This window comes from Sorex fumeus, unplaced genomic scaffold, assembly GCF_029834395.1.
Source record: "Sorex fumeus unplaced genomic scaffold, SorFum_2.1 ptg000024l, whole genome shotgun sequence".
Classification (NCBI taxonomy): Eukaryota; Metazoa; Chordata; class Mammalia; order Eulipotyphla; family Soricidae; genus Sorex; species Sorex fumeus.
The window spans coordinates 55,857,550-55,870,932 of record NW_026606081.1 but is presented as its reverse complement, the minus strand read 5'-3'; the positions used below and the strand labels follow the sequence as shown (position 1 = coordinate 55,870,932).

Here is a 13,383-nt window from a genome sequence, read left to right as displayed (position 1 = left end):
CCACTGACCACTACTACCTTAGTCACTGTGGCCCAGTTGGGTTGCTGATGTTACCGAGGAGTCTGGTGTCGGGGGAACTTAAGTGACTCTTAGATTGGCCCGGCCACTCTCTGGTCCCTTCTCCAGCTTAGACCTGGGGACTGTGATCCCCACAGAGCACCATGCTTTCCCTGGGCCACAAGGCCTATGAGTGGAAACTGTGGCGTGATCCTCTTGGCGTTCTCCATTAGAGTCTGTGTCCCACATGCCAACAGCAGACTGGCGGTTTCCGGCCTGTGCCTGGACCAGTAGCCCAAGACCACCGCTATCGCAGTTCTGCTTTTGTCAGACACAAGCCAACTTTGCATCTGAGCATGCAGCCAGTGGGAAGTGAGAACTATCAGACGGGACCCATACACCACGGCGCTCCTGCCTCATGCATGGACCACCTCGTTCCCACTTCTGCAAGAAGCAGGTGGATGCTGGCAGTGACTGAGCACAGTCACCCAGCACTGGCTCGTCCCAGTCCTGGGGTGCATGCAGTGACAGAGCACACAGCCTCTGGGCACTGCCTTGCTCTAGTCCCGGGGTGCATGGAGCCTTCCACAGTGCTATTTTTGCTTCCACGCAGTGGAGTCAGATTTCCCAGCCATGCTCTCAGAGTGCACAGCTTCTGAGACCATTACTCCGGAGACAAACACAAGTCCCTACCATGTCAGGCCCTTGGGCGTGCATGGGCAGTTGGGGACTATTGGGCTCTAGGCTCCAGACTCTGGCACTGAGTCACTGGTCCTCTGGGGTCTTATTTCTAAGGCACCAAGTCTAGAAGTGTCACAGTGCAGGTTTTGAACTGAACTCTTTCCCCTCTGAGCTTGGGCAAGCCCCTAACCTCCCTGAACCCCAGTTCTTCATACAGAAATGGCTCTAGATTCTGCAGGAAGTCTTGGGGTGGGGCACCGAGGGGATGCCGCCCAGAGATTCACTTAGCATGCATGCTTCAGCAATGTCCTGCACAGCTGTGGACTAGGTTCCTTTTCTGGGGGTGTGGTCTCCCCGCAGTCCAGGGCTCCTGGTCACCATGTTCTCTTGGGAAACCCCCTGACCATTTCTCTGCTGCCCCTTCTCCTGTCCCCAGCAGGAACATAGCCCAGAGCTTCCAGCCACTTCCAGTGAGAAAGACCCTGCTGAGAAAGGCAGGCGGGCAGGCGGGGAAGGGGGGATGGTCTAGGGCTGAATTGCCAACCAGGCTTGTCCCAAGGCACATTCAACCCAAACAGGCTTATGGGAAACAGCTTTCAGGCTGATACTTAAACAGCTACTACCTGGTCCCAGAGTGTGTGTGTGTTGGGGGCAAGACCAGGAAAGGCACAGAGAGGTTAAGCGACTTGCTCAAGGTCAACGGCAGTGGAGTTGCCAGCTCTTTGCAGGAACTTGCTAGCGCCTGGGCTGCGGCGAGGCACCCAGGTGGCATCTGTCCTTCTCATGGATGGGGGGACCGGAAGGTGGTGCTTTCGTGTGTGCAGGATCAGGCGCCCTCCCCGGAGCGCCCCTGAGCGGGGTCCCGGACTGCCCCTCGCTGCTCAGCTGTCTGGGGGCGCTGTGGGCGGGTGTGCACAAGGCACAGGGTGCTAGGCTCGGCGCGGGGCGCGGGGCGCGGGGCGCGGGACGAGGCAGGTGGGGTGCGGGTGCGGAGTGCGGCAGCTGGGGTGCGGGTGCAGGGCAGCTGGGTGCAGGGCAGGGCAAGTGGGGTGCGCGGCAGGGCAGGGCAGGGCAGCGGGGGCGCGGGGTGCGGGCGCGGGGCGGGGCCGGCCGGCGGGGGGCGCGGCGCTCGGGGAGGCGGGGCGGGGCGCCGAGCTGGGCCCGGGCGGGATGCGGTGAAGGGCGCGCGGCGGGCGCGGGCGCAGCGATGAGCGCCTCTGCGGCCACCGGGGTCTTCGTGCTGTCCCTCTCGGCCATCCCGGTCACCTACGTCTTCAACCACCTGGTGGCCCAGCACGAGTGAGTGGGCGCGGCGCGACGCGGGTGCGGGCGGCCTCGGTCGGGGGAGGGTGCGGGATGCCGGGGCGGGTGTGGGTGCGGACCCTCCTGCGAGGCGGCCTGGGGCCGGGGCGCCCTGTTGCTTTGGCCTTCCAGGACCTGCTCCACTGACACACACAGACTTCGAAGTTCGTATTCATTGTGGAAACTGCAGCGGGGCCAGCAGGACGAGCTCTGAACCCGGGGCTGGCCGGGCGCAAAAGGGTGGGGTGGGCCTCAGTTTCCCCACCCGGCCGGCGGCCCGTGTTCTGTCCCGAGTGGGCTGGAGACCCGGTGGCAGGACTCAGGGCAGGAGGGCGGTGGCAGGGCCCACCATGGGCTGGGTGGCCCATGCCAGTTGCTGGCTGGCAGGGTGGGACAGCTGCCAGGGCTTCGGCTGCGGCCCTGGCGAGGGGGAAGGAACCTGATTCTCTCAGCACTTGGTGCTAAGGAAATTGCATCAGCACCCTCCAGCCAGAAAAGCGGCTGCCTTGGGGAGGGGACTTCCTCCTGCCCCCTGCGGTGGCCACGAGCACTGTGCCTTGTACAGGGACCTGGTCTGTCCCCTGAGCACTGTCTACTCTGGACCACTTTGGCCAGCAGTGGCCTGGGGCTGGGGACAAGGGCCTGTCCCTGCTCCTCCTCCCCATTTCTGCCCAGCTTGCAGTGGGCATCTCCAGGAAAGGGGTGGGAGGACATGTGAAGACAGGTGCCCGCAGAGGGAGTGGGGTGATGCCAAGAAGGAGGAGGCTGGTGGTCAGGGAGGGCCTCTTGAATGAAGTGACTGTAAGGAGACTCCAGGGTGCAGAGCTGGAGGGACGTGGAGAGGCTGGCGCGGGTCTCTGTTGGGGTGGCAGCAGAACTGGCTGCAGGCAGGCCAGTTGGGGGCACCGGTGGCACAGAGCTCCAGAGAGGACTGCTGGGTCACCTTTGCGTCCCTCTGCACAGCAGTGGCCTCTCACCCCTCCCTCTGCTGTCCCCCTCTGGGGTTCCTGGTCCCCCAGCCCCAGGCCAGGCCCACCTGAGCTTGCTCCAGAGTGGCTGTTCCTGGGGCGGCACAGCAGGATGCTGAACCCAGGACTGTGTCTCTCTGGGGATCAGACTTACCTCAGGCCACAGCGCCCTCTGGGGTGCTCCCACCAGCATGGGATTGTGGGCAGGAGGGGGGAGGGGAGGCAGGAGAGGTGCTGGATCTTTCTTTCCGTAAGAGTAAGGCCTCTCGGGAAAGTCTGAACAGAAGCAAAAGAAGGGGCCAGAGTGACAGGATAGCAGGTAGAGCTTGTAGGTAGTTCAGTCTCCAGCACCTTAAGCCCTGCCAGGAATGATTTCTGAGCACAGGGCCAGGAGTATACCCTGAGCACTGCCAAGTGTAGCCCCAAAACTAAAAAAAGTTTAAAAAGCAATTTAGCTTGAGGGGTTAGGAAAAAGTTGAGATTCTGATTCCCTTCCTCCCTCAAACACACAGTCACACACTCATGCACACACACTCACATAATCACACACCCAGTCACATATTCACACCCCCCCCCACACACATTCACACAGTCACACCAATAACACACATTCACACACGCAATCACACATGCTCACACTCAGTAACACACACACACACACACACAATGTATGCGCTGCTCCCTCTCTGGTATCCTCTCTCTAGCCAGTCGCTCTTCCCAGCCCCCTGCCCTGTTTGCGGCACCTCCTCCTGCACTTGCTGGTGCCAGGGGACCTGCTGATGCTGCCCCAGTTTCGTGGCCTTCTTTGCGCCTCCCTTACGGTGGGGCTCAGATGCCCCCGGTTGAGTTCACTGCTCCACAGCAGCCCCGACTTCCTCCCTCTGTCCCACAGGGGGGCCCAGCACACAAGTTTCCTCTCCTGCCTCCCTTCCTCCAGCTCATCCGACGGGAGCACTCTGAGCCCCTACTGATGCCCACTGCAGGGAATGAATCCATCAGCCCTGTGCTAACAGAACGGTCCACCCCCCTGCCACCCCTCCATCTCTCTCTGTCTACAGTCTACAGCCACTATCCATCATCCCTCATAAGTATGTCACCAACTCCTCATCCGTCCGTCCGTCCGTCCGTCCATCCATCCATCCATCCATCCATCCATCCATCCATCCCTCATGCCATGGTCTTGTTCTCTGGCCCTCCGAGTCTACTCATGATCTGTGATCCTTCTTTCAGCTGGGAGACATGTCTAGTCTGAGAGAGGGGTGAGCAGGAGGAGGGGGGGTGGGAGGGTTGAGGGGTGCTCCTGGCACCCGTGGCAGGCACTGCAGGCAGAGGCAGGAAATTCCAGCCCCAGCCTGTGCATGGCGATAAGCAGCCGGGGTCACCGCCTCCCTGTTCTGGGCTGCTGCAGTTCCTGGATCGTGGTGGGTGTTGCTGGCCTCATCCTGCTCCTGGTTGCCCTGCTGGCCCGGGTCCTGGTGAAGAGAAAGCCGCCGCGGGATCCTCTCTTCTACGGTACGTCCGCGGGTGTTCGTGGCTTCTGAGCATGTGCTGAAGCCACTGATGAAAGTGGCCGCATGTGTAAACAGTTTCAGGGCTACTGTGCGCTTGGATCCAAGCTGCCGCCTCCCCACAGATCTCTCACCCTACCCTAGCTGCCCTGACCCCTGACTTCTGACCCCTTCCCAACCACCTACTTGCAGGGAGCCTGGCATCTGTACCCATGTGTCAGGTCACTGGCCTCCCTTCCTGAAGCCGCTGTCCAGCTACAGAGAGGAGTGGCCAGGCCCCTGGGCATGCTGCACGGGCCCTGTGGCATAGCTGTCATGAGTCATTTCCTTTTCGGGGCCACTCTTGGATCCGGCACTTGTCTCCCTACTTCCAGATGCCCGGGTGGGGTGCAGGACGGGGGTATGACCCGGGGATCCCTCTGGGACAGTCGAGGCTTAGCTGACCACGTCCCCATCCGCTGAGCTGCACTCTCTGCTCCAGTGTATGCTGTGTTCGGCTTCGTCAGCGTGGGGAACCTCATCGTGGGACTGGAGCAGGACGGGGTGGTGGACGGCTTCATGACCCACTTCCTAAGAGAGGTACGGGCTGGCCATAGCCTCGGCCCAACAGGAGGGCCCTGACGTGGCCTGGCCTGTGGGACACTGGAACAGGCAGGGGTCAGGGTGGGAGAGAGCACAGAACCATCTCTGGCCTCTCCCTCACAGCTGGCCCCCCACTGCCCCGTGGTGTGAGTCACTGAGAACAGCACCTCTGTGCACCTGTGAGTCTAGCTGACATATCAGTGTCACTTAGTGTTGGTGAGGCCACTTGCCCAGGGCACCTGGGGCAATGCAGCTTCTCTGCCCACCCTGTCCTGTATGGGCATCGGGGCATGTGGGCACCGAGAGCCTGCTCCTGCCCGTCCCTGGACTGTCCTGGCTGTGCTTCCTGCTTCCGCAGGGGGAACCACACCTGAATACCGCGCATGGGCACATGCTGTGCTACTGGGACGGCTCGGCACACTACCTCATGTACCTGGTCATGGTGGCTGCCATCGCCTGGGAGTGAGTGAGGGGACCCCACGCCCAGTCCTGTTCCAGCACTGTCAGGCTTGGGTCTCGCTTTAGCCAGGGGGAACGGTGGGGGCGGCGGGGAGGGACCCTCAGAAGCATGTGTGTGCACTGGGGTGCATGGGGCTGGGGGCTGGCTGTGGTTCCCCTTTCGAGGACACGAGGGAGACCTGGAGAGCCTGGCACCGTGTGTCTAGCTCCAGGGGCTTCATTCCTGAGCCCTGGGGTGTTGTCGCTGCAGTCCACTGGGGTCCCTGGCCACCCTGGAGCCGCAGCGTAGCTGGTGAGGTCCATGCCCACCTCTCTGCTGGCTTCCCTGACTGGCAGCTCTGGGGGTCTCTAGGAACCAGCTTCTTCCCCAGAAGTGGATATGCCCCAGCTCTGAGACTCACCCTACATTTCCAGGAATGCTGGGGACCCATGTAGAGGCTCTGGAATCTGCCATGGGTGGGGTAGGGTGCAGCGTGGCAGGAAGGAGACAGGCTGCCCCGTTTGGGGTCCCCTTGGGAATCTCCTGCGTGGCTTTCTGAGCCTCTTAGAGGTAGAGCCGTCTGAGGGCCGGGGCACTCATCGTCCCTGGCTCAGGCTGCCCCATGAGAACGTGGAGTCCCACTCACCTCGCTTGGTGAACATGTTCTCCAATGCCGTGCCCTGTGGTCCCCATCTGGCCGTGCGATGCATCTATAGATGGCAGGGGGAACCCCAGGGTCCTGTGAAGAGAGTAGAATAGCTCTGCAGCAGCAGTCCTCTGCCCGTCTCTGTTGGGGAAATATAGACTTGGCCAGACACGGGTGACTGGGATGGTGGGACGTCCACTAGTGGTGCCTGGAGACGAGCACTAAATCCAGGCTGGTTTCTCTATTTCAGGGAGAGTTACAGAACCATCGGCCTCTACTGGGTCGGGTCTGTTTTAATGAGCATTATTGTGTTCGTGCCAGGAAACATTGTAGGTAAGAAACCTTTCTCTTAAGATTTCTTTCCTTTTCTGAAACAATGGGGATTGTTTTGAAAGAGAGCAGGTATTTTGGTTATAACAGAACAAGAAATTCTCAACTCACCAGAAAGCTGCTTGAAAGAATTCTTCCTTTCCCTTTCATGGTCTCTCCTTCCTGAAGAAACCCCTTGAATTTTTAAAAGCACATGACATAGACAGTGTAGCAGGGTGACGCCTCACATTTTAGGAGGAAATAGCAGGAGAAAGTCGATGAACTTTGTGTATTTTTAGTGTACAAATACTTCATAAAGGGGCTGGAGTCATAGTCCAGCGGGTAGGGCGTTTGCCTTGCATGCAACCGAACCAGGTTCAATCCCTGGCGTCCCATATGGTCTTCCGAGCACCACCAGGAGTGATTCCTGAGTGCAGAGCCAGGAGTAACTCTGAGCACACCAGGTGTGACCCATAAAGACAAAACAAACAAAAAAACCCAAAACAGAGACTTCATATAGCTCCTGACACCCTATGGGAACCCCATTAAAGGACCTGAAAATTTAGTTTGGAAAGTTAATGTGAAAGAGGGTATTATTGGTGCATGCAAGGAGTCATAGTATTATTAAATATACTTTTGAAAACAGTAGGCAGGACATGTCTATTAAAAAGTTAAAAGGTAAAGGCCCTCCCGTTGATCGTCGATTTGCTAGAGCGGGCCCAGTAACGTCTCCATTGGAGACTTTGTTGTTACTGTGTCTGGCATATCGAATACTCTCGGTAGCTTGCCGGGCTCTCCGAGAATGTCTATTAATAAACATTTAATATACTATACTGGCTTTTACTTCATCTTATTAAAAATACTTTATTGAGGTCAGAGAGGCCCAGTGGGCTTTGCATGTGGAAGGTCCAAGTTTGGTTCCTACCACATGCACGTGACCATGGAGCACCAGCAGGTGTGGCCCCGGAGACCCCAAACACCCGCAAGGCCGCTGTAGTGGTCGTTGGTGCTACAGGCAATCACAGCACCATGGGTGAAGATGCCACATCAGTCAGCTGGTCTGGCTGGGCCAGTGTCACCAGGATTGGCCTTAGCATCCCCTCGCCGCCCCCGCGCAAGATGCCCCCATACCCCCTTCCCCCAAAAATAAATACCTCAAAACCAAAACTTCCTGTCTCGGGCCAGGGAGGGCAGCGCGGACCAGGTACACTGCACGCTGGAGGCGGAGTTTGATCCCTGGGACCACCTTGTCCCCACTGTGCTTACCTCTAGGTGTGGCTGTGGTTGCCTTCAGCAACGCTGAGCCTGAGCACTGAGCTCCAGGCAGGAATGGCTGGGCTGAGCACCACCGGGAGAGTCTCTGGGTTGGGAGGGTACCAGTCTCATGGCGCATGGATGTGCCTGGCAATCTTCTCTCTCTCTCTCTCTCTAGGGAAGTATGGGGCTCGCTTCTGCCCAGCGGTTTTCTTGAGCGTGCCGTATGCCTGCCTTTCTGTCTGGGCCGCTTTCAGAATCTATCAGCAGCCCCCCGAAAACTGCAATTACTCCTCCAAGGTGATTCTGCTCTGTTCTACAGAACCTGTCCTCACACTCACAGGTCCAGTGCTCAGCATAGCTGGACTGACCCGAAGTGCTGGCCATGCCCTGGTAAGGGGCTCAGGAACCTGTTTATCAAACATGGTGGCCTCAGGACATCCCTTTCAAGGTACCCATGCCAGTGACCCCCGAGCTCCACCCCCTAAGTTCTTCACAGAACTCAGGGTGGTGGGGCCTGAGTCAAGGCATATGAGCATCTTCAGCACAACCTGGCACGGGGGCCTGGGAGGCACTTCATTCAGGTCCTCAGTTCACAGCAGATTTGGCTGACCTCCCCCCGCGGAAAGAAGCTTCCTCAGCACTCTATGGAACTCTGCCCTCTTTAAGAGAACACAACATGCCCTGCTCCCCCCTCCCCGGGGGGCACGATACAGCCCACTTGGGGCATTGCTGGTTTATAGGGTTCAGAGCTTTAAGCAAGAACCTTTCGGTAGAACTGACTTCAAAACATGAGTTACTAGGTAAGACCATGTGGACCTGAGTATTCATCTCACAAAAAATTTGCAATAGAATCAGTGAAGGCATTTAGTTTCCAGACTGTGGCTCCCTGAGGTTGACCCAGCCGGGGTATCCCCTCACCATCCTTTAAGTAATGAGGTGGCTGTTGGAAAAGAAAAGGGGGTGGGAGAGAGAGAGAGAGAGAGAGAGAGAGAGAGAGAGAGAGAGAGAGAGAGAGAGCGAGCAGGCTGAGTGCCATAGGCACCACATATGGTTCTCCAAGCCCTGCCAGGAGTGACTCCTGAGCACTGAGCTGGGAGTAGCCTCTAAGCAGGGCTGGGTGTGACCCAAAAAGGAAAAAAAGAACAAGGAAAGGCAAAAGTAAACTTGGCTTCAGTTTGTCATTTCCATCCTGCCAGCGGCACTTCTGTCACTGACAAGTGACAAAGACTTCCTTGTTTTCATGCTGAGATGGCATGTACCCAGGGAAGCCGGCCATCTCAGAGTTGAGGGCAGTAGAGCTGCATGGGGCGTGACTCCATGTTCAAACCCCGTGACTCCACCTCTGGGAGTCCAGATGTTGCCAGACACACAGACAGTTGCTCCCCATCATGCAAGGGCAGTGCAAAAGCTGTGGACATCTTCCATGTCCACCTGGGGCAGGAGAAGAGCTGCCACAGGCTGGCCAACAGTAGGTGGGTGACGCGGCCAGCAAAGGAACCCCAGCAGACTATGGGCCATATGCCGCCTTCACTGCATCCTGTGCAGACTGTGCTCGTGTGTGTTATGACTGGGAAAACGGTGTCACTGAGGGACATGTGATGGGCTAGGACCTTTTGAAAAACTGGTCACACATTTTAATTACGAAAATGTGATTTCAAGGAGACAGCTGTAAAGCCGTCCTGGCTCTGTCTCCCTTCAGGGGTGAGGTGACACGGGCAGACAGATGATGCTCTAATATTAGGTGAGCCCCAGACGGGGCCTGCTCCATTATCACAAAGTCTCGCCTAGGTGGTCCAGGAGGTGCAAGCCCAGGCATTGCTGCGCAGACCTCCGGACCTCCTGCTGGTGATGGGTCTCCTGCTGGCGGCCGCCTTTTGCCTGTTCCGAGGCCTGGTAAGCGGGTGTGTAGTTCTGACACGGGCCCTCCCTAGAACAGAGCCAGGCCTGGCCCCACTTCCTGCCATGCCCCACCCACCCGGGTCCAGCCACAGATGCAAGGAGATGCAGGTGGGAATGTGGGGCTAGTGCAGGTGTTTCACAAGGTTGGGGCCCATTGTACCGACTGACACCCACTGGGGAGGAAGATGCTTTGAATCTTGCAAAGCACAAGAAGATGAGTCCGTCATTCCCAGGGCAAGCGGAACAGTTGTGCCCAGCCAAACCCAGATGCTTGGCCGAATCCCAGAAGGTCCCTGAAATGCCTGCTTGGCTTCCATTCCCTGCTTTCCGGAGGAAACCTCTGGGTTCTTGCCCCTTTACTCCTGAGAGTCTACAAGACATACTCTTTTTTTTTTTAATTAAAAATATATATATTTGGACTATACCTGGTGGCGCTCAGGGTCACTTCTGGTGATGTGGTGCTGGGGATCTAACTGGGATTGGTGGGAGGCAAGTCCCTTCATCCCTGAACATATCCTCCTGAAACAGTGAGGCAGCTTGCGATGAACCCTGGAAGCTGAGCCTTATGGCAAAGCTAAGTGCCACATGAAACTGTCTCTTCATCACGGATTCCTCTTTGTCCTCAGATTGCTCTGGACTGCCCAGCTGAGCTCTGCCGGCTCTACACGCAGTTTCAAGAGCCTTACCTGAAGGACCCCGCAGCGTATCCTAAGATCCAGGTCAGTGGATTCCAAATTTTCTGAATTTTTTTTTTTATGTGATTTCGTATAGGAAGCGGGAACTTTCTGAGATTGTTATGGGTGCTTTTGTGAGGCATACATTTGCTGATCTCTCTTTGTTTACTATAGATGCTGGTGTATCTGTTCTACTCTGTCCCTTACTATGTGCTCGCACTTTATGGCTTGGTGGTCCCTGGGTGCTCCTGGATGCCTGACATGACGCTGGTCCACGCAGGAGGGCTAGCTCAGGTACTGGGCAGCAACAGCAAGAGGGAAGCACGGTGGTGGTGATGGTGGGGGGCACGTGGGGCCTGCCTCTGAGCCAGGGAATGCTCCTGTGTGAGGGCGGGGCATGGCTATGAGCTCCCTGTATGGATGGCACAAAGAATACCTCACAGCCTCTGCACTGGAGACATAACATCTGCTGGCACACGTGAGGAAACGGGCTGAAGGTCAGTGGCAAAGGGCACACAGACCGCTGCAGGCCGGTGGGAGAGCACAGGCAGCCAGGGTCTTTCAAGTCACAGTGCCGGAGTCGCAGGGGCTGGGCATGGCGACATGTCACACCAACTTCCTTTCTTTCTATGGTATTCAGGAGTAACTCCTGATGATGCTCGGGACTATATGCAAAAGGCACCCAGGCTGTTTCATGCAAGGCAAGCGCCTTCCAATGTCTGTTCTACCTCGCCAGCCCAACTTAATTTTTATCTCTGAAGAGTAGCAAAATTATACCAGAGCCCCCAAAACTTGTTGTCCTTGACTGTCATCTAGATCTATCCAGGGAAGCTTGTGGAAGCTTTTTCCTTTCCTTCTTCATTTCAGATAGAAGGAAGTGGAAGGGAACTTATATACTGAGAGCAAATTGAGCTTTTCCTGTTACTTCTGTGCCTGTAGTTTATAATACACGTCTCTTCCCTTTGGTCCCCATTAATAATTTGCCACTTACATTGAGATTTCCAATCCCTTATTCATGTGGATCTTGAATTTCATTAAGACACAGAAGTGAAGATCTGTTGCAGTGATACAAGGTTCTGAGAAAACCCTCTCAGAAGCCTTTGAAAAGAGGGTTTCTCTGTGCTTAAAAGAAAGATCAAGAGTTATTTTCAAGGAAAAAGAGGGGGATCAAGAAAAGACCACCAGGGACCAGAAAGGTAGTCCAGCACGTAGGGAGCCTGCCCTGAGGGAGCTGACCCAGATTCATTCCTCAGCAACCTCTATGGTCACTTGAGCACTGCCAGGAGCAATTCCTGAGTGCAGAGCCAGGGGTAAGCCCCGAGCACCCCTGAGTATGGCCCCCCACATCTTAAAAAAACAAAAACAAAAAACACAAATCAAAACAAACCAACTAACCAGACACATTTGAATGTTTGTTCTGGACAAATCCAGCAGAAATGAGAAGCTCTAGCCTTTGTGTTTGGCAAACGTTGAGCCAGATCTTTCAGTAAATGAGCCTCTGATTCGAAAAACCACTTTATAACAAGCAGCCATACCCTAACCTCCACCCACCCAGGTGGCAACATTCATATTTTATAAAACAACACGTGGTCGTCTTTTTATTTACTTTGTTTTGGGGCCACACCTGGCAGTGCTCAGGTCTCAACTCCCAATGGTTCAGGGGACCAGATGGGGTGCTGGGGATCAAACCCAGGTTGTTCAGGGGCAAGGCAAATGCCCTACCTGTTATACTATCACTCCTGCCCCAAACCTTGGTAGTTTCAGAGTTACATATAAATCAAGGGAATGAATGAACAGAAGCATGTAAGAAAAGGCTTCCAGTCCTTAGTCAGTGGAGCGGAGTTTCCCAGAGCTTCTCTGTAGATCATCTGCAAGTATCTCAGCCCCTCCACTCTGCGCTCGGTTCCTTTTCAGTGGAACATGTTTGTTAAGTTACAGCTAAGTCCCCTACAGAGTGTCTATAACGCGCAGATCAGAACTGAGATTTTATTCATGTTTTCCTGTTAAACAGAGGCACTCATGTTTGGTCTGGGGCATGTCGGGTTGAAAACAACTGGCGGAACAAAGCCATGCTAAGGAGGGGTGATCTCGAGCACTTCAAGAAGGTCCGCAGGCCATGGGATATCACAGACGGGGGCGGGGGTTGGATGTACTAGTTCTGAGAGGCAGGAGTGAAGGGGTCATTCGGAACTCCCTTTGCATCCAAGTGAACAGAAAAGTCACACTCCTCCACCCCTCTTACTTTTTTAAATCCAACAGGCTCAGTTCTCTCACATCGGTGCTTCTCTACACGCTAGAACTGCTTATGTCTACAGAGTCCCGGAAGACTCGAAAATTCTTTTCCTAGCATTAAACGTAGCCTATGGAGTTCTTCCGCAGCTCCTGGCCTACCGCTGTATCCACAAGCCAGAGTTCTTTGTAACAACAAAGGTGGATGAAAAAGTCGAATGAAAACATGTCTTCCTGTTCTCCCACCGACCTTGGTGATGCTGAGCCCTCCCTCCTCAGGTCCAGGGGCTTGGGAATGGCAATTCCTGCTCTGCACTACCCGTGTGGACCCGCAGGTGGGACTGGGAGGGCAAAGCCTCTTTTTCTGAAGGAAAACTGCTGACTGTTTCAAGAAACGCATTCAAAATTACTTGTGAACGAACCTGATGATCATATCAATATTCTATTTGCACACAGTATAATACACGCTAAAAGTTACAATTTAGTTCCTACAACCCCAAACCAAAACTGTCCAAAGTAAACATGTTGTGTACCTATGAACAAATTCAAAATTGCAAATACAGATTGGAGCAATATTGTTTGCAAAGATAGATGTATGCTTCATTATCAACCTCAACTTACAAGGCAAATCACCAGAATTATTTAAAACTCTTGTTTCAAAATGTTGTTCTGAGGAAAGCATATTATTTACTGTTGTTTTAAAAACTGCTTTTACTACAAAATATTTTTGTGGCTGATACAAATTCTTGTTTTATTGATAACTGAAAATATTTCTGTATACATTTTTAATAAAATTCTTTTTTGCTTTTGATGAAGATAAATACTTTCAGAAAGTTTCATAGTCTTTAGGCTTTTTTATTTAAAAAATCTGTCAGTTATATGTTCCAATTCA

At 54.8% G+C, this 13,383-nt stretch overlaps 1 protein-coding gene across 5 annotated transcripts; it reads left to right on the top strand.

Annotated features, from left to right (window-relative positions):
- Positions 1-1,822: 1,822 nt before the first annotated feature.
- Positions 1,823-13,302, top strand: TM6SF1 (transmembrane 6 superfamily member 1). Of its 5 annotated transcripts, none has more exons than XM_056114378.1 (10): positions 1,823-1,977; positions 4,357-4,460; positions 4,938-5,035; positions 5,397-5,500; positions 6,374-6,456; positions 7,865-7,986; positions 9,478-9,582; positions 10,215-10,307; positions 10,437-10,556; positions 12,522-13,302. In XM_056114378.1, the coding sequence occupies exons 1-10, from the start codon at positions 1,886-1,888 to the stop codon at positions 12,711-12,713; spliced, it is 1,113 nt and encodes a 370-aa protein (XP_055970353.1). In that variant the 5' UTR covers positions 1,823-1,885; the 3' UTR covers positions 12,714-13,302. The 5 variants fall into 5 exon arrangements, with proteins under 5 accessions (XP_055970353.1, XP_055970352.1, XP_055970357.1 ...); XM_056114377.1 differs by having other exon boundaries at positions 7,865-8,079; XM_056114380.1 differs by lacking the exons at positions 1,823-1,977; positions 5,397-5,500 and having other exon boundaries at positions 4,390-4,460; positions 4,885-5,035; positions 7,865-8,079.
- The last annotated feature ends 81 nt before the right edge of the window (positions 13,303-13,383 follow it).

Excerpts from the sequence above, each read along its gene's own strand:
- TM6SF1 (XM_056114377.1), top strand. The coding sequence starts at position 1,886 with ATGAGCGCCTCTGCGGCCACCGGGGTCTTCGTGCTGTCCCTCTCGGCC. Across the intron at positions 4,461-4,937 it reads GCGGGATCCTCTCTTCTACG|TGTATGCTGTGTTCGGCTTC; the intron begins GTACGTCCGCGG and ends TCTCTGCTCCAG. Across the intron at positions 5,036-5,396 it reads TGACCCACTTCCTAAGAGAG|GGGGAACCACACCTGAATAC; the intron begins GTACGGGCTGGC and ends CTGCTTCCGCAG.